This window comes from Neoarius graeffei, chromosome 3, assembly GCF_027579695.1.
Source record: "Neoarius graeffei isolate fNeoGra1 chromosome 3, fNeoGra1.pri, whole genome shotgun sequence".
Classification (NCBI taxonomy): domain Eukaryota; kingdom Metazoa; phylum Chordata; class Actinopteri; order Siluriformes; family Ariidae; genus Neoarius; species Neoarius graeffei.
This window is the reverse complement of record NC_083571.1, coordinates 32525920-32553773: the sequence shown is the minus strand read 5'-3', so window position 1 is coordinate 32553773 and position 27854 is coordinate 32525920. Positions and strand designations below refer to the sequence as shown.

Here is a 27854-nt window from a genome sequence, read left to right as displayed (position 1 = left end):
GCTATCGTTAAAAGCGCGATACAAATAAACCTGACTTAAATATCACGCCTGCTAATAAACACACTTCCTGTCGTCTATCTTGTAGTGTCTTGATCCTCAGATCTTTAACCCAGCCACGTACAAAAAGTTGTACGCCTCCATGCTCTTCCAGGTTTTCATGTGTGTGTCCGTGTAGAACGATGTCTGCAGCACCAGGTAGTTTGAGATGTCGCGGAACTCAATGGATGGATAATTTTCCAACTCGTAGGAAAAATCCTTCTTTGTTAGTGTGTAAGGATCTAATCCCACTGAGTGGTTTCGACATCCACTTCTTTTGAGTGTACTTCTTGGTTTTAATAACCTGCTTGTTTGCTGAACACAAATATGGCAATAAGTTCTTGTGTTAATGGACCAGACTCCACTTTTGGATCATTAATCTCTTTTGACTGAGAATGCCCTGCATGCATGGTTTAGCTTCTGGCACATCTGTGCAGTGTTAAAGTGCATATTCTGGACCAATTTCGTTTTTTTTTTTTTTATATATGAAAGTATGTCCCTTTACACACTCAACCAGAAGGGTAATTTTGCACAAGGCCATCTGTCTACAGCAGAAAAAAATAAAATAACAAAACGTGTCTGGAAAAATCCCAAGGGAGTCTGGAGCCAGATTCGTGACGTCACCTGCGGAAGCGCCAGCAGGCTGCGCGAGCTTTGCACGGTTTCAGTGCACAGCCTGTGTAGACCAAGCGCTCCCATTTCTCTCTCATTGTCCGGTCTTTTGGGAAACGATGAGTACTAATCCCATCAAGATTGGTGTTGCTACACCCTCCTACGATACATCTGTTAACCGTTTTAATAATTACGCGATAACATTGAAGAAATTTGCAGAAAACCACCAGGTCGTTTTCTCATAAACAAACCAGCGCTGACGTAGGATTCAGAGGGAGGCGTCCTGCACGCGACGTCACGAAAATCAATGTTTGCCGGGAAATCCAAATGCTGAGTTTTTTCAGAGGCGGACCAATTCGCCTCAAATGGCTTGATTCACCTGAATTTTTCTGGTATTGCGCAAGGTAAAAAAATTGCACAAAACGTGACGGATATTTGACCAAAGTTTAATATAAAATAGGAGAATTACACTGATCTTGCTCCGGAATTTACCCGTGATATGCACTTTAAAGGGGTACCAAATATAATATATACAGTTGCTGATGTGACAAAGTAACGTATTCTTAAGTATTCTATCAAATTTATATACTAGAAAACAACAAAATATCTTGGTAATTGTAAATATAATAGTCGGTACGCTAAACGGCACAAGAGTCGCCATTTTTAAAAGACCGTGACGTCAGCCCTACCCACTGCACTAGGCGAGAAGCGTGTAATCATGGCGTCGGGCGCATCAAGTGAAAGCGACAGCTCTGTCGAATCATACGAAGAGATCCCACAAAAGACACGTCTGGAGGATCGTTATGCTTTCCGTCGGTCCTGTTATTACACCCGAAAGCAACACACTGCGGCATTGTGTAGCCGATCACTTACAATTCATCCTACTTTCCGATTCACACGTGCTATTCCCAACCTCAATGAGCCAACACAACTGGGCACGTACATACGTCATGAGTGTTACGCAGAGAAAATGAACGTGCGTTCTGATTGGATAAAATTAATATCATGGCGGGCTGTTCAAACTGCGGAAATAGTTTGCTCGAGCTACTTTCAAAACACTAGAACTTTCCAACCTTAGAACAAAAAACTTTTGTAAGTCTTGAATAAGGTTCGTTAATGTGTGTTTTATTGTTATACTTACTCTATATATTGCCCTCTGTTCCCCTTTAAATACAATACCTACAATTAAAAACAGCTTGTTTTCACTGCATGTATGTAATTCCTGGGCTCCCATCTGTAACAGGGAGTGATGTCGCATCCCATTAATACGCTTTACAGTAGATTATTAGATTCTAACATTAGACGAGCCAAAATAATTGGGGATCTGTTTTTAATGGGCCTCGACTCGTTACAAGTATGAATAGGTGGGCCTTAAAGGCGTCACACAGTGGCGATAAAAGTCGCATTATTCTGCACCAGAATGCTTTCGAGATTCGAAATAAATTGACCGTCGATTTTTCAAAAGCTTCCCGCGGTTGTAATCGGTCCTTATTTGGTCATGCCCATCACTTGAAATTTCCTGCGTTCGCAGCGCCCCCTCGCGGTCAATGGAACAGCTGCGTGACGTCATACCAGTAACCACTCGGTGCAGTTGCAATGGCGGACACACCAGAAAATAGGAGCGATGCTGAGGAAATTAGCTTCGATTTTACCGATACAGAAGAAGAAAATGGCCCACAAGTAGAGATTTTGACAGCTGAATGTCCTGGTGGTATCCAGCCTTACAGATCTGAACCTGAGCGCTCATCTTCAGAAGAAAATGAGGACAGTTCTGACGACGACAGAAACGAAGACGAGAATGAAGAAGACCGGAGACTTGAAGACTTGTTTTGGTTGGTTTCTCTGACTAAATCATTACTTGTGTGTATTTTTAAAGACCATTTTCACTTGAATTAGAATGCTGTGTGATTAATCGATGATTATGTGTAATACTGATAGCTGTAGGGGGTGAAAGTATAGCTAGAAAGATTGAATTCTAGCAACTTGACAGCTCGCGATCTCGCGAAATGCAGTGGGCCTTCTGATACAGTAGACCCCTTGATATTCCAGTTTTCATCATTTTCCTTTTATTGCGGTTGATTTTAACTTGATATTCAGTACGTTATAGGCTGGGAGAATTGAGCTTTGTATTGTATTGTTTAGTAAACGTACAATCGTCAGCAGGGCCGTCGACAGGGGGGGACAACTGGGTATTTTGTCCCGGGCCCAGGCATGAGGGGGGGCCCAGAACTGGTCCCTCATGAAGATGCCATTAATCATTCTGTTTCATTTCAAAATGTGTTGATTTGGGGGAGAAAAATGTGCTATATTTGCATTCAATGAATGATTTCTGGTTCTTTTGCCTTTACTGTCTTCGAAAATAGATTCAAGAACCCACCTACCACCCCAAATGCAGAAATGGTTTGGTCTTTGATTAAGGCGCCAAATAACACGGCACTATTCCATCATAACGCTTCGACAATAAGCGTGCAAGCCCGTTTGCCAACATGCACAAGTCAGGAGCAAAGAAAAGAAAAGAAAAGAGAAAAAGAGATGAAGAAGCCAAGAGCCTCAGGGGCTCACTGCATAGATATTTTAGAAAAGATTCAGATAATGCAGCAGGTGGTGAAGGCAGTGGGGCAGCTGAGCCAGGTAAGACACAGATAACTTTTTTCCAGCCCCGTAATGTAACCCCAGCACGCGCGACGCGCCATTCATAATTATAAAGTAGGGGATAGCAGGGTACACTGAGTGAACACTGAAATGCACAGGGCATTGAATTATTTCATAAACATATCGGTTTAATAACACTGTGTTGCATATATCTCAATGAAGCAAAGAATAGCACATTGGCCCGCAATCATATCCAAATGTTTTAGGCACGCTTGCTGAGCTGCGCTGAGCTGGACTCCGGTTAGCTGAAAGCCCGTGGAACGCTGCCTCTTGTTAATTAAACCTTATTTTGTTGGAAATCATCCCGTGTAGATACGACGGCATGTGAAATTGCCAGCTAGATAGAGTTTAATGTAACGAATGGGCTATAAATGGGGTGTTTTGAGGTTAGTCTGTTGCAAAACATTAAACTTTCGCTTAGACTGGATACTCTTCAAACAATTCCCTTGCTCAAGTGAAAAATGATAGGCCTGTATGAAAAGCGCAATTAATGAAAGTAGCCTAATAAGCCCTAAATGAATAAAACAACCTCTGTTTTATTGTTGTTGCTTACACGTTCTCATCTCATCTCATTATCTCTAGCCGCTTTATCCTTCTACAGGGTCGCAGGCAAGCTGGAGCCTATCCCAGCTGACTACGGGCGAAAGGCGGGGTACACCCTGGACAAGTCGCCAGGTCATCACAGGGCTGACACAGAGACACAGACAACCATTCACACTCACATTCACACCTACGCTCAATTTAGAGTCACCAGTTAACCTAACCTGCATGTCTTTGGACTGTGGGGGAAACCGGAGCACCCGGAGGAAACCCACGCGGACACGGGGAGAACATGCAAACTCCACACAGAAAGGCCCTCGCCGGCCCCGGGGCTCGAACCCGGACCTTCTTGCTGTGAGGCGACAGCGCTAACCACTCCACCACCGTGCCGCCCTGCTTACACGTTAAGATTTTGAAATCTTCTCGGTCCAGTTCTATATCCAGGGAACGTTGTAATCCTTTTGGTTTATCCGTAATAAACGTGTCAGCCCCCAGGTCAGATAGGCTAATGTTACGTGGTTGGGAGGGTGTCAGTTTTTTTTGTAACATTCTAAATCGAGTACGGAAAGGACGTTTATGAAAAACAAGACAAAAAAATACACTGAAAAAAAGAGGGGTTGGATGTGGGTGGTTGCTGTGTGGCGATGTGCGTGCGCGCGTATGTGTGTGTGTGGGGGGGCACTCAGATTATTTGGGGGGGGGGGGGGGGGGGGGCACTCAGATTATTTTGTCCCAGGCCCAGCCAAAGCTGTCAACGGCCCTGATCGTCAGTAATAAGTGATAATTATTAGTTAAAGGCAGCTCTGTGGCATAAATCTTTCAATTAATCTTCTGTCATCCATTTGCTAAAATTATGTGCCACATATGTTATCAAGACAACACTTCATGTGACAAAGAAAGATATGACAAATACATAAATGTATGAAAATCTCATCTCATCTCATTATCTCTAGCCACTTTATCCTTCTACAGGGTCGCAGGCAAGCTGGAGCCTATCCCAGCTGACTACGGGTGAAAGGCGGGGTACACCCTGGACAAGTCGCCAGGTCATCACAGGGCTGACACATAGACACAGACAACCATTCACACTCACATTCACACCTACGGTCAATTTAGAGTCACCAGTTAACCTAACCTGCATGTCTTTGGACTGTGGGGGAAACCGGAGCACCCGGAGGAAACCCACGCGGACACGGGGAGAACATGCAAACTCCGCACAGAAAGGCCCTCGCCGGCCCCGGGGCTCGAACCCAGGACCTTCTTGCTGTGAGGCGACAGCGCTAACCACTACACCACCGTGCCGCCGTGTATGAAAATCATTTTGTACAATTAATGATTGATACATAGAAACACTTAAAACGTGTTTTTAAAAACAATTTTTTTTCTATCAATACCTAGCCATGACCTTGAAATCAGATCCATTGATAACAGTCACAAATAGTGTTCAGTGTTCGTTGTTACAGCCAAACACAATACACCGATTAGGCATTTTGTATCACAGAATATTAATACATCATTTCATAGTGTTTTGAGTGTTCAAAACTATCCACAAACTGAATAAATCCACAAAATCCGCAATGTAAACAACTCTGGTAAACGCACGCTATAGAGAAAACATGGCGACAGGCCAGCATCACCCAAGGGAGGTTACTGGTATGACGTCACACATAAGTTGACCTAGTTAACGGCTGGCTGCCTAAATTTGGCTGTGCGCGTCAACTTTAAATGCTTGTAGCGGGCGCATCGTGACACTGAGATCGCGGGAAACCGAGGGGCTTGAATAACCCACCAAACCCGACATTTTGACACATGATGTAGCCTGATTGCTGAAATTACCGCACGACGCCTTTAAAGTAGAAAAAACCCCGCAGAACCCCTGCTCTGTATAGAATTCCCGAGAGAGTGCGTAAGGAGTAGTGAATGAGTGAGTGATTTCAGACACAGCCTCTGAGGGCGGCGGGGAAGTGTCCTTACAGCACGTGCTGATCGCGCTCAAATCAGCATCAGGCGTTTCCCATAAAGACTGGGTCCCAAGCGCTCCTCAGGTCTCTAGTGTATTTTATCATCTGAGAAAAGTAAGCGCTTGGATGTGTTTATAGTTCGCCCAGATTAAAGTATTGGCACCCTCCGCTTCACATGTCTCTAATGTTATACTTTACTTTCCTGGGTATCACCGTCATCCCGAGGCGTGAGGGCTTTTACAGCTCACGGTAACGGTTAACCTTTAGACATTAAAACTGGCGGTGGGGGGTGTAGAGGAAATTAAAATACAGCCAGTCATTTCAAATATTTACACAATTCTGTCCATCATACAATCAGAATTGACTGCAGAACAGCCGTGGAGAGAGCGAGAGAATGCAAACAAGATTTAAACTTTATCATTTGCTTCAATACTATAGATCTTTCTTTACACACTGTGTGTGTGTGTGTGCGTTTCGAGGGGAATTCCACTCCTGCTTCCCACACAACCCAAGAGTGATGTCAAGTTCAGAGGTCAAAGGTCGGAGTGCCAGAGAAAGAGAAAATATGACATCATACAGCTGCAGTGGTCTCGCTCTCTCTCTCTCTCTCTCTCTCTCTCTCACACACACACACACACACACACACACACACACACACACACACACACACAGTTTTACGGTGTTTTTGTCAGAGCAGAAGGATGACCAGTCACATGAGGTGGCAGAGACCAGTCACGTGCGTGTGTGTGCGTGCGTGCCTGTCTCTCTCTCTCTCTCAGTAACATTTACGGAAATCTTTCATCATGGACTCGGAAGCGTCAAAATTACGTGCTGTGACAGCCGTGACGTGAATGACGTAGTGATATAGAGACAGAACTCGTCCTGCCTCAGTGTAAAACAACTGGCTTTACTCAAAACACCAAGCGGGAAACAAGAGATCAACAGCTGGAAACAACAATATTAAAAACAGCGTTCACTTCAACAGAACAAATGTTCAGAAACAGGAAGAGACTCAGAGACGTGACGCAGCGCGACTTGGTCCACGCTGCTAATTAGCGAATGTCTCAGCTCAGGCTTGTCACAGCAGCGGGCTCACGGCCTCGGGAATTATCGTCAGATCTGATCTCACATGGTTCACACGCTGGAGCGCTCCGTTAAACACAGCCAGTGGGAACAGACCACACCCGTCACTGGGAACAGACCACACCCGTCAGTGGGAACAGACCACACCCGTCACGCTCTGTGATGGAAGACTGAGTGGGAACGAAAACATTTTCTATTCCGTGTTCTTTTAACTCAAACACTCACAGATTTCATCTGGGAAAGGGGCTTCTGTCTCTCTCTATTCTTTCTCTCCCTCCCTCATTCTCTCTCCCTTTGTTTTTGCTCTCTCTCTGCCCCCTCTCAATTTCTCTCTCTCTCTCTCTCTCTCTCTCTCCTCACTGTATCTCCCACTTGGTTTTTCTCTTCCTCCCTCATTTGCTCCCTCTCACCCTCACATTTGCTCTCTCTCTCCCTCTCTCTGCCCCATCTGTCTCTCCCTTTTTCTCACCCTCTCTCTTTGCCCCAATCTCTCCCTGTCGCACTCTCCCTCCATCTGTCTCCCCCTCCCACTTTGTGCATGCGTCTCTCTCTCTCTGCTCCCTCTCTCTCCCTGTCTGTCTCTCTCCCCTCCCACTCTGTCTGTGCGCGTGCCCACTCTCATTTCCCCCTCTCTCACCATCTCCCACTTTATTTCTCTCTCTCCATCTCTCTCATTTGCCTGCTCTTAAACTCTCTCCGCATCGCGTGCTCTCACCCTCTCTCTCTCTCTCACCTGCCCAATGTCACCCTCTCTCTCTCTCACCTGCCCACTGTCACCCTCTCTCTCTCTCACCTGCCCACTGTCACCCTCTCTCTCTCTCACCTGCCCACTGTCACCCTCTCTCTCTCTCTCTCACCTGCCCACTGTCACCCTCTCTCTCTCTCTCTCACCTGCCCACTGTCACCCTCTCTCTCTCTCTCTCACCTGCCCACTGTCACCCTCTCTCTCTCTCACCTGCCCACTGTCACCCTCTCTCTCTCTCACCTGCCCTCTCTCACCTGCCCACTCTCACCTGCCCACTCTCACCCTCTCTCACCTGCCCACTCTCACCCTCTCTCTCACCTGCCCACTCTCACCCTCTCTCTCACCTGCCCACTCTCACCCTCTCTCTCACCTGCCCACTCTCACCCTCTCTCTCACCTGCCCACTCTCACCCTCTCTCTCACCAGCCCACTCTCACCCTCTCTCACCTGCCCACTCTCACCCTCTCTCACCTGCCCACTCTCACCTGCCCACTCTCACCCTCTCTCTCACCTGCCCACTCTCACCCTCTCTCACCTGCCCACTCTCACCCTCTCTCTCACCTGCCCACTCTCACCCTCTCTCTCACCTGCCCACTCTCACCCTCTCTCTCACCTGCCAACTCTCACCCTCTCTCTCACCTGCCCACTCTCACCCTCTCTCTCACCTGCCCACTCTCACCCTCTCTCACCTGCCCACTCTCACCCTCTCTCACCTGCCCACTCTCACCTGCCCACTCTCACCCTCTCTCTCACCTGCCCACTCTCACCCTCTCTCTCACCTGCCCACTCTCACCCTCTCTCTCACCTGCCAACTCTCACCCTCTCTCTCACCTGCCCACTCTCACCCTCTCTCTCACCTGCCCACTCTCACCCTCTCTCACCTGCCCACTCTCACCCTCTCTCACCTGCCCACTCTCACCCTCTCTCACCTGCCCACTCTCACCCTCTCTCACCTGCCCACTCTCACCCTCTCTCACCTGCCCACTCTCACCCTCTCTCTCTCTCACCTGCCCACTCTCACCCTCTCTCTCTCTCACCCGCTCTCTCTGACCTGTCCACTCTCACCCTCTCTCTCTCACCCGCTCTCTCTCACCTGCCCACTCTCACCCTCTCTCTCTCACCCGCAATCTCACCTGCCCACTCTCACCCTCACTCTCTCACCCGCTCTCTCACCTGCCCACTCTCACCCTCTCTCTCACCCTCTCTCTCTCTCTCACCTGCCCACTCTCACCCGCTCTCTCTCTCACCTGCCCACTCTCTCACCTGCCCACTCTCACCCTCTCTCTCTCACCTGCCCACTCTCACCCTCTCTCACCTGCCCACTCTCACCCTCTCTCACCTGCCCACTCTCACCTGCCCACTCTCACCCTCTCTCTCTCTCACCTGCCCACTCTCTCACCTGCCCACTCTCACTCTCTCTCACCTGCCCACTCTCTCACCTGCCCACTCTCACCCTCTCTCTCTCACCCTCTCTCTCACCTGCCCACTCTCACCCTCTCTCACCTGCCCACTCTCACACGCTCTCTCACCCGCTCTCTCTCTCACCTGCCCACTCTCACCCTCTCTCACCTGCCCACTCTCACCTGCCCACTCTCACCCTCTCTCTCTCACCCACTCTCTCTCTCTCACCTGCCCACTCTCTCACCTGCCCACTCTCTCACCTGCCCACTCTCACTCTCTCTCACCTGCCCACTCTCACCCTCTCTCTCTCACCCTCTCTCTCACCTGCCCACTCTCACCCGCCCACTCTCACCCGCTCTCTCACCCGCTCTCTCTCACCTGCCCACTCTCACCCTCTCTCACCAGCCCACTCTCACCCTCTCTCACCTGCCCACTCTCACCCTCTCTCACCTGCCCACTCTCACCCTCTCTCTCTCACCCGCTCTCTCTCTCACCTGCCCACTCTCACCCTCTCTCACCTGCCCACTCTCACCCGCTCTCACCTGCCCACTCTCACCCGCTCTCACCTGCCCACTCTCACCCGCTCTCTCTCACCTGCCCTCTCTCTCACCTGCCCACTCTCTCACCTGCCCACTTTCACCTGCCCACTCTCACCCTCTCTCTCTCACCCACTCTCTCTCTCACCTGCCCACTCTCACTCTCTCTCACCTGCCCACTCTCTCACCTGCCCACTCTCTCACCCTCACTCTCACCCTCTCTCTCTCACCCTCTCTCTCACCTGCCCACTCTCACCCTCTCTCACCTGCCCACTCTCACCCTCTCTCACCTGCCCACTCTCACCCTCTCTCACCTGCCCACTCTCACCCTCTCTCTCTCTCACCTGCCCACTCTCACCCTCTCTCTCTCTCACCTGCCCACTCTCACCCTCTCTCTCTCACCTGCCCACTCTCACCCTCTCTCTCTCACCTGCCCACTCTCACTCTCTCTCACCTGCCCACTCTCTCACCTGCCCACTCTCACCCTCTCTCTCTCACCCTCTCTCTCACCTGCCCACTCTCACCCTCTCTCACCTGCCCACTCTCACCCTCTCTCACCTGCCCACTCTCACCCTCTCTCACCTGCCCACTCTCACCCTCTCTCTCTCTCACCTGCCCACTCTCACCCTCTCTCTCTCTCACCTGCCCACTCTCACCCTCTCTCTCTCACCTGCCCACTCTCACCCTCTCTCTCTCACCTGCCCACTCTCACCCTGTCTCTCTCTCACCTGCCCACTCTCACCCTCTCTCTCTCACCTGCCCACTCTCACCCTCTCTCTCTCACCTGCCCACTCTCACCCTCTCTCTCTCACCTGCCCACTCTCACCCTCTCTCTCTCACCCGCCCACTCTCACCCTCTCTCTCTCACCCTCTCTCTCTCTCACCTGCCCACTCTCACCCGCTCTCTCTCACCTGCCCACTCTCTCACCCTCTCTCTCACCCTCTCTCTCACCTGCCCACTCTCACCCTCTCTCACCTGCCCACTCTCACCTGCCCACTCTCACCCTCTCTCTCTCACCCACTCTCTCTCTCTCACCTGCCCACTCTCTCACCTGCCCACTCTCTCACCTGCCCACTCTCTCACCTGCCCACTCTCTCACCTGCCCACTCTCACTCTCTCTCACCTGCCCACTCTCACCCTCTCTCTCTCACCCTCTCTCTCACCTGCCCACTCTCACCCGCCCACTCTCACCCGCTCTCTCACCCGCTCTCTCTCACCTGCCCACTCTCACCCTCTCTCACCAGCCCACTCTCACCCTCTCTCACCTGCCCACTCTCACCCTCTCTCACCTGCCCACTCTCACCCTCTCTCTCTCACCCGCTCTCTCTCTCACCTGCCCACTCTCACCTGCCCACTCTCACCCGCTCTCACCTGCCCACTCTCACCCGCTCTCACCTGCCCACTCTCACCCGCTCTCACCTGCCCACTCTCACCCGCTCTCTCTCACCTGCCCTCTCTCTCACCTGCCCACTCTCTCACCTGCCCACTTTCACCTGCCCACTCTCACCCTCTCTCTCTCACCCACTCTCTCTCTCACCTGCCCACTCTCACTCTCTCTCACCTGCCCACTCTCTCACCTGCCCACTCTCACCCTCTCTCTCTCACCCTCTCTCTCACCTGCCCACTCTCACCCTCTCTCACCTGCCCACTCTCACCCTCTCTCACCTGCCCACTCTCACCCTCTCTCTCTCTCTCACCTGCCCACTCTCACCCTCTCTCTCTCTCTCACCTGCCCACTCTCACCCTCTCTCTCTCTCTCACCTGCCCACTCTCACCCTCTCTCTCTCTCACCTGCCCACTCTCACCCTCTCTCTCTCTCACCTGCCCACTCTCACCCTCTCTCTCTCTCACCTGCCCACTCTCACCCTCTCTCTCTCTCACCTGCAGACTCTCACCCTCTCTCTCACCTGCCCACACTCACCCTCTCTCTCACCTGCCCACTCTCACCCTCTCTCTCTCACCTGCCCACTCTCACCCTCTCTCTCTCACCTGCCCACTCTCACCCTCTCTCACCTGCCCACTCTCACCTGCCCACTCTCACCCTCTCTCTCTCACCCACTCTCTCTCTCTCACCTGCCCACTCTCTCACCTGCCCACTCTCTCACCTGCCCACTCTCACTCTCTCTCACCTGCCCACTCTCACCCTCTCTCTCTCACCCTCTCTCTCACCTGCCCACTCTCACCCGCCCACTCTCACCCGCTCTCTCACCCGCTCTCTCTCACCTGCCCACTCTCACCCTCTCTCACCAGCCCACTCTCACCCTCTCTCACCTGCCCACTCTCACCCTCTCTCACCTGCCCACTCTCACCCTCTCTCTCTCACCCGCTCTCTCTCTCACCTGCCCACTCTCACCCTCTCTCACCTGCCCACTCTCACCCGCTCTCACCTGCCCACTCTCACCCGCTCTCACCTGCCCACTCTCACCCGCTCTCTCTCACCTGCCCTCTCTCTCACCTGCCCACTCTCTCACCTGCCCACTTTCACCTGCCCACTCTCACCCTCTCTCTCTCACCCACTCTCTCTCTCACCTGCCCACTCTCACTCTCTCTCACCTGCCCACTCTCTCACCTGCCCACTCTCACCCTCTCTCTCTCACCCTCTCTCTCACCTGCCCACTCTCACCCTCTCTCACCTGCCCACTCTCACCCTCTCTCACCTGCCCACTCTCACCCTCTCTCACCTGCCCACTCTCACCCTCTCTCTCTCTCACCTGCCCACTCTCACCCTCTCTCTCTCTCACCTGCCCACTCTCACCCTCTCTCTCTCACCTGCCCACTCTCACCCTCTCTCTCTCACCTGCCCACTCTCACTCTCTCTCACCTGCCCACTCTCTCACCTGCCCACTCTCACCCTCTCTCTCTCACCCTCTCTCTCACCTGCCCACTCTCACCCTCTCTCACCTGCCCACTCTCACCCTCTCTCACCTGCCCACTCTCACCCTCTCTCACCTGCCCACTCTCACCCTCTCTCTCTCTCACCTGCCCACTCTCACCCTCTCTCTCTCTCACCTGCCCACTCTCACCCTCTCTCTCTCACCTGCCCACTCTCACCCTCTCTCTCTCACCTGCCCACTCTCACCCTGTCTCTCTCTCACCTGCCCACTCTCACCCTCTCTCTCTCACCTGCCCACTCTCACCCTCTCTCTCTCACCTGCCCACTCTCACCCTCTCTCTCTCACCTGCCCACTCTCACCCTCTCTCTCTCACCTGCCCACTCTCACCCTCTCTCTCTCACCCGCCCACTCTCACCCTCTCTCTCTCACCCTCTCTCTCTCTCACCTGCCCACTCTCACCCGCTCTCTCTCACCTGCCCACTCTCTCACCCTCTCTCTCACCCTCTCTCTCACCTGCCCACTCTCACCCTCTCTCACCTGCCCACTCTCACCTGCCCACTCTCACCCTCTCTCTCTCACCCACTCTCTCTCTCTCACCTGCCCACTCTCTCACCTGCCCACTCTCTCACCTGCCCACTCTCTCACCTGCCCACTCTCTCACCTGCCCACTCTCACTCTCTCTCACCTGCCCACTCTCACCCTCTCTCTCTCACCCTCTCTCTCACCTGCCCACTCTCACCCGCCCACTCTCACCCGCTCTCTCACCCGCTCTCTCTCACCTGCCCACTCTCACCCTCTCTCACCAGCCCACTCTCACCCTCTCTCACCTGCCCACTCTCACCCTCTCTCACCTGCCCACTCTCACCCTCTCTCTCTCACCCGCTCTCTCTCTCACCTGCCCACTCTCACCTGCCCACTCTCACCCGCTCTCACCTGCCCACTCTCACCCGCTCTCACCTGCCCACTCTCACCCGCTCTCACCTGCCCACTCTCACCCGCTCTCTCTCACCTGCCCTCTCTCTCACCTGCCCACTCTCTCACCTGCCCACTTTCACCTGCCCACTCTCACCCTCTCTCTCTCACCCACTCTCTCTCTCACCTGCCCACTCTCACTCTCTCTCACCTGCCCACTCTCTCACCTGCCCACTCTCACCCTCTCTCTCTCACCCTCTCTCTCACCTGCCCACTCTCACCCTCTCTCACCTGCCCACTCTCACCCTCTCTCACCTGCCCACTCTCACCCTCTCTCTCTCTCTCTCACCTGCCCACTCTCACCCTCTCTCTCTCTCTCACCTGCCCACTCTCACCCTCTCTCTCTCTCTCACCTGCCCACTCTCACCCTCTCTCTCTCTCACCTGCCCACTCTCACCCTCTCTCTCTCTCACCTGCCCACTCTCACCCTCTCTCTCTCTCACCTGCCCACTCTCACCCTCTCTCTCTCTCACCTGCAGACTCTCACCCTCTCTCTCACCTGCCCACACTCACCCTCTCTCTCACCTGCCCACTCTCACCCTCTCTCTCTCACCTGCCCACTCTCACCCTCTCTCTCTCACCTGCCCACTCTCACCCTCTCTCTCTCTCACCTGCCCACTCTCACCCTCTCTCTCTCTCTCACCTGCCCACTCTCACCCTCTCTCTCTCTCACCTGCCCACTCTCACCCTCTCTCTCTCTCACCTGCCCACTCTCACCCTCTCTCTCTCTCACCTGCAGACTCTCACCCTCTCTCTCACCTGCCCACACTCACCCTCTCTCTCACCTGCCCACTCTCACCCTCTCTCTCTCACCTGCCCACTCTCACCCTCTCTCTCTCTCACCTGCCCACTCTCACCCTCTCTCTCTCACCTGCCCACTCTCACCCTCTCTCTCTCACCTGCCCACTCTCACCCTCTCTCTCTCTCTCTCACCTGCCCACTCTCACCCTCTCTCTCTCTCACCTGCCCACTCTCACCCTCTCTCTCTCTCACCTGCCCACTCTCACCCTCTCTCTCTCACCTGCAGACTCTCACCCTCTCTCTCACCTGCCCACACTCACCCTCTCTCTCACCTGCCCACTCTCACCCTCTCTCTCACCTGCCCACTCTCACCCTCTCTCTCTCTCTCACCTGCCCACTCTCACCCTCTCTCTCTCTCACCTGCCCACTCTCACCCTCTCTCTCTCTCACCTGCCCACACTCACCCTCTCTCTCTCTCACCTGCCCACACTCACCCTCTCTCTCTCACCTGCCCACACTCACCCTCTCTCTCTCTCACCTGCCCACACTCACCCTCTCTCTCTCTCACCTGCCCACTCTCACCCTCACCTGCCCACTCTCACCCTCTCTCTCTCTCACCTGCCCACTCTCACCCTCTCTCTCTCTCACCTGCCCACTCTCACCCTCTCTCTCTCTCTCACCTGCCCACTCTCACCCTCTCTCTCTTTCACCTGCCCACTCTCACCCTCTCTCTCTCTCACCTGCCCACTCTCACCCTCTCTCTCTCTCACCCGCCCACTCTCACCCTCTCTCTCTCTCACCCGCCCACTCTCACCCTCTCACTCTCTCACTCGCCCACTCTCACCCTCTCTCTCTCTCACCCGCCCACTCTCACCCTCTCTCTCACCTGCCCACACTCACCCTCTCTCTCACCTGCCCACTCTCACCCTCTCTCTCTCTCTCACCTGCCCACTCTCACCCTCTCTCTCTCTCACCTGCCCACTCTCACCCTCTCTCTCTCTCACCTGCCCACTCTCACCCTCTCTCTCTCTCACCTGCCCACTCTCACCCTCTCTCTCTCTCACCTGCCCACACTCACCCTCTCTCTCTCACCTGCCCACACTCACCCTCTCTCTCTCTCACCTGCCCACACTCACCCTCTCTCTCTCTCACCTGCCCACACTCACCCTCTCTCTCTCTCTCACCTGCCCACACTCACCCTCTCTCTCTCTCACCTGCCCACACTCACCCTCTCTCTCTCTCACCTGCCCACACTCACCCTCTCTCTCTCTCACCTGCCCACACTCACCCTCTCTCTCTCTCACCTGCCCACTCTCACCCTCTCTCTCTCACCTGCCCACTCTCACCCTCTCTCTCTTTCACCTGCCCACTCTCACCCTCTCTCTCTCTCACCTGCCCACTCTCAACCTCTCTCTCTCTCACCCGCCCACTCTCACCCTCTCTCTCTCTCACCCGCCCACTCTCACCCTCTCACTCTCTCACCCGCCCACTCTCACCCTCTCTCTCTCTCACCCGCCCACTCTCACCCTCTCTCTCACCTGCCCACACTCACCCTCTCTCTCACCTGCCCACTCTCACCCTCTCTCTCACCTGCCCACTCTCACCCTCTCTCTCTCTCACCTGCCCACTCTCACCCTCTCTCTCTCTCACCTGCCCACTCTCACCCTCTCTCTCTCTCACCTGCCCACTCTCACCCTCTCTCTCACCTGCCCACACTCACCCTCTCTCTCTCACCTGCCCACACTCACCCTCTCTCTCTCTCACCTGCCCACACTCACCCTCTCTCTCTCTCACCTGCCCACACTCACCCTCTCTCTCTCTCTCACCTGCCCACACTCACCCTCTCTCTCTCTCACCTGCCCACTCTCACCCTCTCTCTCTCTCACCTGCCCACTCTCACCCTCTCTCTCTCTCACCTGCCCACTCTCACCCTCTCTCTCTCTCACCCGCCCACTCTCACCCTCTCTCTCTCTCACCCGCCCACTCTCACCCTCTCGCTCTCTCACCCGCCCACTCTCACCCTCTCTCTCTCTCACCCGCCCACTCTCACCCTCTCTCTCTCTCACCTGCCCACTCTCACCCTCTCTCTCTCTCACCTGCCCACTCTCACCCTCTCTCTCTCTCACCTGCCCACTCTCACCCTCTCTCTCACCTGCCCACACTCACCCTCTCTCTCTCTCACCTGCCCACACTCACCCTCTCTCTCTCTCACCTGCCCACACTCACCCTCTCTCTCTCTCACCTGCCCACACTCACCCTCTCTCTCTCTCACCTGCCCACACTCACCCTCTCTCTCTCTCACCTGCCCACACTCACCCTCTCTCTCTCTCACCTGCCCACACTCACCCTCTCTCTCACCTGCCCACTCTCACCCTCTCTCTCTCTCACCTGCCCACTCTCACCCTCTCTCTCTCTCACCTGCCCACTCTCACCCTCTCTCTCACCTGCCCACACTCACCCTCTCTCTCTCTCACCTGCCCACACTCACCCTCTCTCTCTCTCACCTGCCCACACTCACCCTCTCTCTCTCTCACCTGCCCACACTCACCCTCTCTCTCTCTCACCTGCCCACACTCACCCTCTCTCTCACCCGCCCACTCTCACCCTCTCTCTCACCTGCCCACTCTCACCCTCTCTCTCACCTGCCCACTCTCACCCTCTCTCTCTCTCTCACCTGCCCACTCTCACCCTCTCTCTCTCTCACCTGCCCACTCTCACCCTCTCTCTCTCTCACCTGCCCACTCTCACCCTCTCTCTCTCTCACCTGCCCACTCTCACCCTCTCTCTCACCTGCCCACACTCACCCTCTCTCTCTCACCTGCCCACACTCACCCTCTCTCTCTCTCACCTGCCCACACTCACCCTCTCTCTCTCTCACCTGCCCACACTCACCCTCTCTCTCTCTCTCACCTGCCCACACTCACCCTCTCTCTCTCTCACCTGCCCACTCTCACCCTCTCTCTCTCTCACCTGCCCACTCTCACCCTCTCTCTCTCTCACCTGCCCACTCTCACCCTCTCTCTCTCACCCGCCCACTCTCACCCTCTCTCTCTCTCACCCGCCCACTCTCTCACCCGCCCACTCTCACCCTCTCTCTCTCTCACCCGCCCACTCTCACCCTCTCTCTCTCTCACCCGCCCACTCTCACCCTCTCTCTCTCTCACCTGCCCACTCTCACCCTCTCTCTCTCTCACCTGCCCACTCTCACCCTCTCTCTCTCTCACCTGCCCACACTCACCCTCTCTCTCTCTCACCTGCCCACTCTCACCCTCTCTCTCTCTCACCTGCCCACACTCACCCTCTCTCTCTCTCACCTGCCCACACTCACCCTCTCTCTCTCTCTCACCTGCCCACACTCACCCTCTCTCTCTCTCACCTGCCCACTCTCACCCTCTCTCTCTCTCACCTGCCCACACTCACCCTCTCTCTCTCTCACCTGCCCACACTCACCCTCTCTCTCTCTCACCTGCCCACACTCACCCTCTCTCTCTCTCACCTGCCCACACTCACCCTCTCTCTCTCTCACCTGCCCACACTCACCCTCTCTCTCTCTCACCTGCCCACTCTCACCCTCTCTCTCTCACCTGCCCACTCTCACCCTCTCTCTCTTTCACCTGCCCACTCTCACCCTCTCTCTCTCTCACCTGCCCACTCTCAACCTCTCTCTCTCTCTCTCACCCGCCCACTCTCACCCTCTCTCTCTCTCACCCGCCCACTCTCACCCTCTCACTCTCTCACCCGCCCACTCTCACCCTCTCTCTCTCTCACCCGCCCACTCTCACCCTCTCTCTCACCTGCCCACACTCACCCTCTCTCTCACCTGCCCACTCTCACCCTCTCTCTCACCTGCCCACTCTCACCCTCTCTCTCTCTCACCTGCCCACTCTCACCCTCTCTCTCTCTCACCTGCCCACTCTCACCCTCTCTCTCTCTCACCTGCCCACTCTCACCCTCTCTCTCTCTCACCTGCCCACTCTCACCCTCTCTCTCTCTCACCTGCCCACTCTCACCCTCTCTCTCACCTGCCCACACTCACCCTCTCTCTCTCACCTGCCCACACTCACCCTCTCTCTCTCTCACCTGCCCACACTCACCCTCTCTCTCTCTCACCTGCCCACACTCACCCTCTCTCTCTCTCTCACCTGCCCACACTCACCCTCTCTCTCTCTCACCTGCCCACTCTCACCCTCTCTCTCTCTCACCTGCCCACTCTCACCCTCTCTCTCTCTCACCTGCCCACTCTCACCCTCTCTCTCTCTCACCCGCCCACTCTCACCCTCTCTCTCTCTCACCCGCCCACTCTCACCCTCTCTCTCTCTCACCCGCCCACTCTCACCCTCTCGCTCTCTCACCCGCCCACTCTCACCCTCTCTCTCTCTCACCCGCCCACTCTCACCCTCTCTCTCTCTCACCTGCCCACTCTCACCCTCTCTCTCTCTCACCTGCCCACTCTCACCCTCTCTCTCTCTCACCTGCCCACTCTCACCCTCTCTCTCTCTCACCTGCCCACACTCACCCTCTCTCTCTCTCACCTGCCCACACTCACCCTCTCTCTCTCTCACCTGCCCACACTCACCCTCTCTCTCTCTCACCTGCCCACACTCACCCTCTCTCTCTCTCACCTGCCCACACTCACCCTCTCTCTCTCTCACCTGCCCACACTCACCCTCTCTCTCTCTCACCTGCCCACACTCACCCTCTCTCTCTCTCACCTGCCCACACTCACCCTCTCTCTCTCACCTGCCCACTCTCACCCTCACCTGCCCACTCTCACCCTCTCTCTCTCTCACCTGCCCACTCTCACCCTCTCTCTCTCTCACCTGCCCACTCTCACCCTCTCTCTCTCACCTGCCCACTCTCACCCTCTCTCTCTTTCACCTGCCCACTCTCACCCTCTCTCTCTCTCACCTGCCCACTCTCACCCTCTCTCTCTCTCTCACCCGCCCACTCTCACCCTCTCTCTCTCTCACCCGCCCACTCTCACCCTCTCTCTCTCTCACCCGCCCACTCTCACCCTCTCTCTCTCTCACCCGCCCACTCTCACCCTCTCTCTCTCTCACCCGCCCACTCTCACCCTCTCTCTCTCTCACCTGCCCACTCTCACCCTCTCTCTCTCTCACCTGCCCACTCTCACCCTCTCTCTCTCTCACCTGCCCACTCTCACCCTCTCTCTCTCTCACCTGCCCACTCTCACCCTCTCTCTCTCTCACCTGCCCACTCTCACCCTCTCTCTCTCTCACCTGCCCACTCTCACCCTCTCTCTCTCTCACCTGCCCACTCTCACCCTCTCTCTCTCTCACCTGCCCACTCTCACCCTCTCTCTCTCTCACCTGCCCACTCTCACCCTCTCTCTCTCTCACCTGCCCACTCTCACCCTCTCTCTCTCTCACCTGCCCACTCTCACCCTCTCTCTCTCTCACCTGCCCACTCTCACCCTCTCTCTCTCTCACCTGCCCACTCTCACCCTCTCTCTCACCTGCCCACACTCACCCTCTCTCTCACCTGCCCACACTCACCCTCTCTCTCACCTGCCCACACTCACCCTCTCTCTCACCTGCCCACACTCACCCTCTCTCTCTCTCACCTGCCCACACTCACCTGCCCACTCTCACCCTCTCTCTCTCTCACCTGCCCACTCTCACCCTCTCTCTCTCTCACCTGCCCACACTCACCCTCTCTCTCTCTCTCACCTGCCCACTCTCACCTTCTCTCTCTCTCACCTGCCCACTCTCACCCTCTCTCTCTCTCACCTGCCCACTCTCACCCTCTCTCTCTCTCACCTGCCCACTCTCACCCTCTCTCTCTCTCACCTGCCCACTCTCACCCTCTCTCTCTCTCACCTGCCCACTCTCACCCTCTCTCTCTCTCACCTGCCCACTCTCACCCTCTCTCTCTCTCACCTGCCCACTCTCACCCTCTCTCTCTCTCACCTGCCCACTCTCACCCTCTCTCTCTCTCACCTGCCCACTCTCACCCTCTCTCTCTCTCACCTGCCCACTCTCACCCTCTCTCTCTCTCACCTGCCCACTCTCACCCTCTCTCTCTCTCACCTGCCCACTCTCACCCTCTCTCTCTCTCACCTGCCCACTCTCACCCTCTCTCTCTCTCACCTGCCCACTCTCACCCTCTCTCTCTCTCACCTGCCCACTCTCACCCTCTCTCTCTCTCTCTCACCTGCCCACTCTCACCCTCTCTCTCTCTCTCTCACCTGCCCACTCTCACCCTCTCTCTCTCTCTCTCACCTGCCCACTCTCACCCTCTCTCTCTCTCTCACCTGCCCACTCTCACCCTCTCTCTCTCTCTCTCACCTGCCCACTCTCACCCTCTCTCTCTCTCTCTCACCTGCCCACTCTCACCCTCTCTCTCTCTCACCCGCCCACTCTCACCCTCTCTCTCACTCTCACCCGCCCACTCTCACCCTCTCGCTCTCTCACCCGCCCACTCTCACCCTCTCGCTCTCTCACCCGCCCACTCTCACCCTCTCTCTCTCTCACCTGCCCACTCTCACCCTCTCTCTCTCTCACCTGCCCACTCTCACCCTCTCTCTCTCTCACCTGCCCACTCTCACCCTCTCTCTCTCTCACCTGCCCACTCTCACCCTCTCTCTCTCTCACCTGCCCACTCTCACCCTCTCTCTCACCTGCCCACACTCACCCTCTCTCTCTCTCACCTGCCCACACTCACCCTCTCTCTCTCTCACCTGCCCACACTCACCCTCTCTCTCTCTCACCTGCCCACACTCACCCTCTCTCTCTCTCACCTGCCCACACTCACCCTCTCTCTCTCTCACCTGCCCACACTCACCCTCTCTCTCTCTCACCTGCCCACACTCACCCTCTCTCTCTCTCACCTGCCCACACTCACCCTCTCTCTCTCTCACCTGCCCACACTCACCCTCTCTCTCTCTCACCTGCCCACTCTCACCCTCTCTCTCTCTCACCTGCCCACACTCACCCTCTCTCTCTCTCACCTGCCCACACTCACCCTCTCTCTCTCACCTGCCCACACTCACCCTCTCTCTCTCTCACCTGCCCACTCTCACCCTCTCTCTCTCTCACCTGCCCACTCTCACCCTCTCTCTCTCTCACCTGCCCACTCTCACCCTCTCTCTCTCTCACCTGCCCACTCTCACCGTCTCTCACCTGCCCACTCTCACCCTCTCTCTCTCTCACCTGCCCACTCTCACCCTCTCTCACCTGCCCACACTCACCCTCTCTCTCTCTCACCCGCTCTCTCTCACCCTCTCTCTCTCTCACCTGCCCACACTCACCCTCTCTCTCTCTCACCTGCCCACTCTCACCCTCTCTCTCTCTCACCTGCCCACTCTCACCCTCTCTCTCTCTCTCACCTGCCCACTCTCACCGTCTCTCACCTGCCCACTCTCACCGTCTCTCACCTGCCCACTCTCACCGTCTCTCACCTGCCCACTCTCACCGTCTCTCACCCGCCCACTCTCACCGTCTCTCACCCGCCCACTCTCACCGTCTCTCACCCGCCCACTCTCACCGTCTCTCACCCGCCCACTCTCACCGTCTCTCACCCGCCCACTCTCACCCTCTCTCACCCGCCCACTCTCACCCTCTCTCTCTCACCCGCCCACTCTCACCCTCTCTCTCTCACCCGCTCTCTCTCACCCTCTCTCTCTCTCACCCGCCCACTCTCACCCTCTCTCTCTCTCACCCGCCCACTCTCACCCTCTCTCTCTCTCACCCGCCCACTCTCACCCTCTCTCTCTCTCTCACCCGCCCACTCTCACCCTCTCTCTCTCTCACCTGCCCACTCTCACCCTCTCTCTCTCTCACCTGCCCACTCTCACCCTCTCTCTCTCTCACCTGCCCACTCTCACCCTCTCTCTCTCTCACCTGCCCACTCTCACCCTCTCTCTCTCTCACCTGCCCACTCTCACCCTCTCTCTCTCTCACCTGCCCACTCTCACCCTCTCTCTCTCTCACCTGCCCACTCTCACCCTCTCTCTCTCTCACCTGCCCACTCTCACCCTCTCTCTCTCTCACCTGCCCACTCTCACCCTCTCTCTCTCTCACCTGCCCACTCTCACCCTCTCTCTCTCTCACCTGCCCACTCTCACCCTCTCTCTCTCTCACCTGCCCACTCTCACCCTCTCTCTCTCACCTGCCCACTCTCACCCTCTCTCTCTTTCACCTGCCCACTCTCACCCTCTCTCTCTCTCACCTGCCCACTCTCACCCTCTCTCACCCGCCCACTCTCACCCTCTCTCTCTCTCACCCGCCCACTCTCACCCTCTCTCTCTCTCACCTGCCCACTCTCACCCTCTCTCTCTCTCACCTGCCCACTCTCACCCTCTCTCTCTCTCACCTGCCCACTCTCACCCTCTCTCTCTCTCACCTGCCCACTCTCACCCTCTCTCTCTCTCACCTGCCCACTCTCACCCTCTCTCTCTCTCTCTCTCACCCTCTCTCTCTCTCACCTGCCCTCTCTCACCCTCTCTCTCTCTCACCTGCCCACTCTCACCCTCTCTCTCTCTCACCTGCCCACTCTCACCCTCTCTCTCTCTCACCTGCCCACTCTCACCCTCTCTCTCTCTCACCTGCCCACTCTCACCCTCTCTCTCTCTCACCTGCACACTCTCACCCTCTCTCTCTCACACCTGCACACTCTCACCCTCTCTCTCTCTCCTGCCCACTCTCACCCTCTCTCTCTCACCTGCACACTCTCACCCTCTCTCTCTCTCACCTGCACACTCTCACCCTCTCTCTCTCTCACCTGCACACTCTCACCCTCTCTCTCTCTCACCTGCACACTCTCACCCTCTCTCTCTCTCACCTGCACACTCTCACCCTCTCTCTCTCTCACACCTGCACACTCTCACCCTCTCTCTCTCTCACACCTGCACACTCTCACCCTCTCTCTCTCTCACCTGCACACTCTCACCCTCTCTCTCTCTCACCTGCACACTCTCACCCTCTCTCTCTCTCACCTGCACACTCTCACCCTCTCTCTCTCACACCTGCACACTCTCACCCTCTCTCTCTCACACCTGCACACTCTCACCCTCTCTCTCTCTCACCTGCACACTCTCACCCTCTCTCTCTCACACCTGCACACTCTCACCCTCTCTCTCTCTCACCTGCACACTCTCACCCTCTCTCTCTCTCACCTGCACACTCTCACCCTCTCTCTCTCACTCCTGCCCACTCTCACCCTCTCTCTCTCTCTCCTGCCCACTCTCACCCTCTCTCTCTCTCACCTGCCCACTCTCACCCTCTCTCTCTCTCTCACCTGCCCACTCTCACCCTCTCTCTCTCTCACCTGCCCACTCTCACCCTCTCTCTCTCTCACCTGCACACTCTCACCCTCTCTCTCTCACACCTGCACACTCTCACCCTCTCTCTCTCTCTCCTGCCCACTCTCACCCTCTCTCTCTCTCACCTGCACACTCTCACCCTCTCTCTCTCACCTGCACACTCTCACCCTCTCTCTCTCTCACCTGCACACTCTCACCCTCTCTCTCTCACACCTGCACACTCTCACCCTCTCTCTCTCTCACCTGCACACTCTCACCCTCTCTCTCTCTCACCTGCACACTCTCACCCTCTCTCTCTCTCACCTGCACACTCTCACCCTCTCTCTCTCTCACCTGCACACTCTCACCCTCTCTCTCTCTCACCTGCACACTCTCACCCTCTCTCTCTCTCACCTGCACACTCTCACCCTCTCTCTCTCTCACCTGCACACTCTCACCCTCTCACCCTCTCTCTCTCTCACCTGCACACTCTCACCCTCTCTCTCTCACCTGCACACTCTCACCCTCTCTCACCCGCTCTCTCTCACCTGCCCACTCTCACCCTCTCTCTCTCACCTGCTCTCTCTCACCTGCCCACTCTCACCCTCTCTCTCACTCACCCTCTCTCTCTCACCTGCCCACTCTCACCCTCTCTCGCTCTCACCTGCCCACTCTTACCCTCTCTCTCTCACTCACCTGCCCACTCTCACCCTCTCTCTCTCACCCGCTCTCTCTCTCACCTGCCCACTCTCTCACCTGCCCACTCTCACCCTCTCTCACCTGCCCACTCTCACCCTCTCTCTCTCACCTGCCCACTCTCACCTGCCCACTCTCACCTGCCCACTCTCACCTGCCCACTCTCTCACCTGCCCACTCTCTCACCTGCCCACTCTCACCCTCTCTCTCTCACCCGCTCTCTCTCTCTCACCTGCCCACTCTCACCTTCTCTCTCACCTGCCCACTCTCACCCTCTCTCTCTCACCTGCCCACTCTCACCCTCTCTCTCTCACCTGCCCACTCTCACCCTCTCTCTCTCTCTCTCACCCTCTCTCTCTCTCTCACCTGCCCACTCTCACCCTCTCTCACCTGCCCACTCTCACCTGCCCACTCTCACCCTCTCTCACCTGCCCACTCTCACCTGCCCACTCTCACCTGCCCACTCTCTCACCTGCCCACTCTCACCCTCTCTCTCACCTGCCCACTCTCACCTGCCCACTCTCACCCTCTCTCTCTCACCTGCCCACTCTCACCCTCTCTCACCTGCCCACTCTCACCTGCCCACTCTCACCCTCTCTCACCTGCCCACTCTCACCCTCTCTCACCTGCCCACTCTCACCTGCCCACTCTTACCCTCTCTTCTCTCACTCACCCTCTCTCTCTCTCACCTGCCCACTCTCACCCTCTCTCTCTCACCTGCCCACTCTCTCACCTGCCCACTCTCACCCTCTCTCACCTGCCCACTCTCACCTGCCCTCTCTCACCTTCTCTCTCTCTCACCTGCCCACTCTCTCACCTGCCCACTCTCACCCTCTCTCTCACCTGCCCACTCTCACCCTCTCTCTCTCACCTGCCCATTCTCACCCTCTCTCTCTCACCTGCCCACTCTCACCCTCTCTCTCACCTTCTCTCTCTCTCACCTGCCCATTCTCACCCTCTCTCTCACCTGCCCACTCTCTCACCTGCCCACTCTCTCACCTGCCCACTCTCTCACCTGCCCACTCTCTCACCTGCCCACTCTCGCCCACTCTCACCTGCCCACTCTCACCTGCCCACTCTCACCTGCCCACTCTCACCCTCTCTCACCTGCCCACTCTCACCTGCCCACTCTCACCTGCCCACTCTTACCCTCTCTCTCTCACTCACCCTCTCTCTCACCTGCCCACTCTCACCCTCTCTCTCTCACCTGCCCACTCTCTCACCTGCCCACTCTCTCACCTGCCCACTCTCACCCTCTCTCACCTGCCCACTCTCACCCTCTCTCTCACCCTCTCTCTCTCACCTGCCCACTCCTGCCCTCTCTCACCCTCTCTCACCTGCCCACTCTCACCTGCCCTCTCTCACCCTCTCTCTCTCACCCGCTCTCTCTCTCACCTGCCCACTCTCTCACCTGCCCACTCTCTCACCTGCCCACTCTCTCACCCTCTCTCTCTCACCTGCCCACTCTCACCCTCTCTCACCTGCCCACTCTCACCTGCCCACTCTCACCCTCTCTCACCTGCCCACTCTCACCCTCTCTCTCTCACCTGCCCACTCTCACCCTCTCTCTCTCACCTGCCCACTCTCACCCTCTCTCACCTGCCCTCTCTCACCTGCCCACTCTCACCCTCTCTCACCTGCCCTCTCTCACCTGCCCTCTCTCACCTGCCCTCTCTCTCTCACCTGCCCACTCTCTCACCTGCCCACTCTCTCACCTGCCCACTCTCACCCACCCTCTCTCTCTCACCTGCCCACTCTCTCACCTGCCCACTCTCACCCACTCTCACCTGCCCACTCTCACCTGCCCACTCTCACCCTCTCTCTCTCAGCCTCTCTCACCTGCCCACTCTCACCCCCTCTCGCCTGCCCACTCTCACCCTCTCTCTCTCACCTGCCCACTCTCACCTGCCCACTCTCACCCTCTCTCTCTCAGCCTCTCTCTCACCTGCCCACTCTCACCCTCTCTCACCTGCCCACTCTCACCTGCCCACTCTCACCCTCTCTCACCTGCCCACTCTCACCCTCTCTCACCTGCCCACTCTCACTCTCTCTCACCTGCCCACTCTCACCCTCTCTCACCTGCCCACTCTCACCCTCTCTCTCTCTCTCACCTGCCCACTCTCACCCTCTCTCTCACTCTCTCTCTCTCCCCGGGAATGTTGGACAGATGAGAGAGCTGACTCCCCCACCCGTTACTTTAGACTCCTGTATGTTGTGCTGCAGTGAAACGGCCCTGAACTGGGACTGAGCTGATAAACCAGCACTCAGCACCTCACGAGTTCACTATCACTCTGGTGTTTATGAGTTCAGGAAACTGCAGGCTAAACTAACCCACAAACAGGGGAAATAAATAAAACTCGGACCAATAAAACCCCAACAGCAGGAACTCGAGGATAAAACGTCTCCTGAATGAACCGCAGATATATTAGCGGAGTGCTAACCGGGTTTAGCCGTTAGCTTTAGCCGCTCAGTGGAACAGCAGCCGCAGAAAAGCCCGCTCCGCTCTCACTTCCCCAAACCGACCCGAGCCGAACCCAACCCAGCCCAGCCCGCCACTCACCGCCTGCTTCTCCGCTCTCACATCTCTCCGCAGGAGGTTCTGGAACCGCGCTTTCATCGCCACAGCCATCCAACGCTCTTTAAAATAGAATAAATAAATAAATAAATAAAAAAGTTGGATAAGTCCGCCTTTCCAGCGGCACTCAGCGGGAGCAGAAGGGCGCGTCTCAAACCGACACTTGTTCCCTCCGTAGGAAACAAATTCACTCAAGAGACAGCGCCATTTTCACCGAGTCCAAATCTACACATTATACACACTGACAGACAAAACTCACACTGTTTGGAATTACACAGCTTTAAAAGTTTGTTTTTTGTGAGCTGAACAGAATAAAGTTCATATAATTGCATTTTAAAGTGTAATTTGAGTCATTTTAGTTTTACACGAGAGCGGCGGCAAATATCGACACCTTTGTCCACAATTATCAACACCGTTCCACAATTATCGACACCTTCCACAATTATCGACACCTTTGTCCACAGTTATCAACACCTTTCCACAATTATCGACACCTTTATCCACAGTTATCGACACCTTTCCACAATTATCAACACTTTTGTCCATAATTATCAACACTGTTCCACAATTATCGACACCTTTCCACAATTATCGACACCCTTTGTGCACAGTTATCGACACCTTTCCACAATTATCAACACCGTTCCACAATTATCAACATCTTTCCACAATTATTGACACCTTTGTCCACAGTTATCAACACCGTTCCACAATTATCGACCCCTTTCCACAATTATCAACAACTTTGTCCACAGTTATTGACACCTGTCCACAGTTATCGACACCGTTTCACAATTTTCGACATCCTTTCACAATTATCAACACCTTTGTCCACAATTATCGACACCATCCACAATTATTGACACCTTTCCACAATTACTGGCATCTTTCCACAATTATTGACACCTTTGTCCACAAATATCAACACCGTTCCACAATTATCGACAACATTCCACAATTATCGACGCCATTGTCCACAGTTATCAACACCTTTCCACAATTATCGACACCTTTGTGCACAGTTATCAACATCGGTCCACAATTATTGACACCTTTCCACAATTATTGACACCTTTATCCACAGTTATCGACACCTTTCCACAATTATCGACACCTTTGTCCACAATTATCAAGACTGTTCCACAATTATCGACACCATTCCACAATTATCGACACCATTGTCCACAGTTATCGACACCTTTTCACAA

At 55.5% G+C, this 27854-nt stretch overlaps 1 protein-coding gene across 6 annotated transcripts in view; it reads right to left on the bottom strand.

Annotated features, from left to right (window-relative positions):
• Window positions 1-27854, bottom strand: part of tbc1d1 (TBC1 (tre-2/USP6, BUB2, cdc16) domain family, member 1) — a 164746-nt gene that overhangs the window by 109007 nt on the left and 27885 nt on the right. Inside the window, exon 1 of one of the 6 annotated variants that reach the window (XM_060916689.1) lies at window positions 26632-26778. The exons of the other annotated variants lie outside the window; for them this stretch is intronic. Coding sequence (XP_060772672.1) covers window positions 26632-26700 — 69 coding nt within the window. The 5' untranslated portion in view covers window positions 26701-26778. Of the gene's footprint in view, window positions 1-26631; window positions 26779-27854 lie in introns of those variants that run through there. 6 annotated transcript variants of the gene reach the window in all.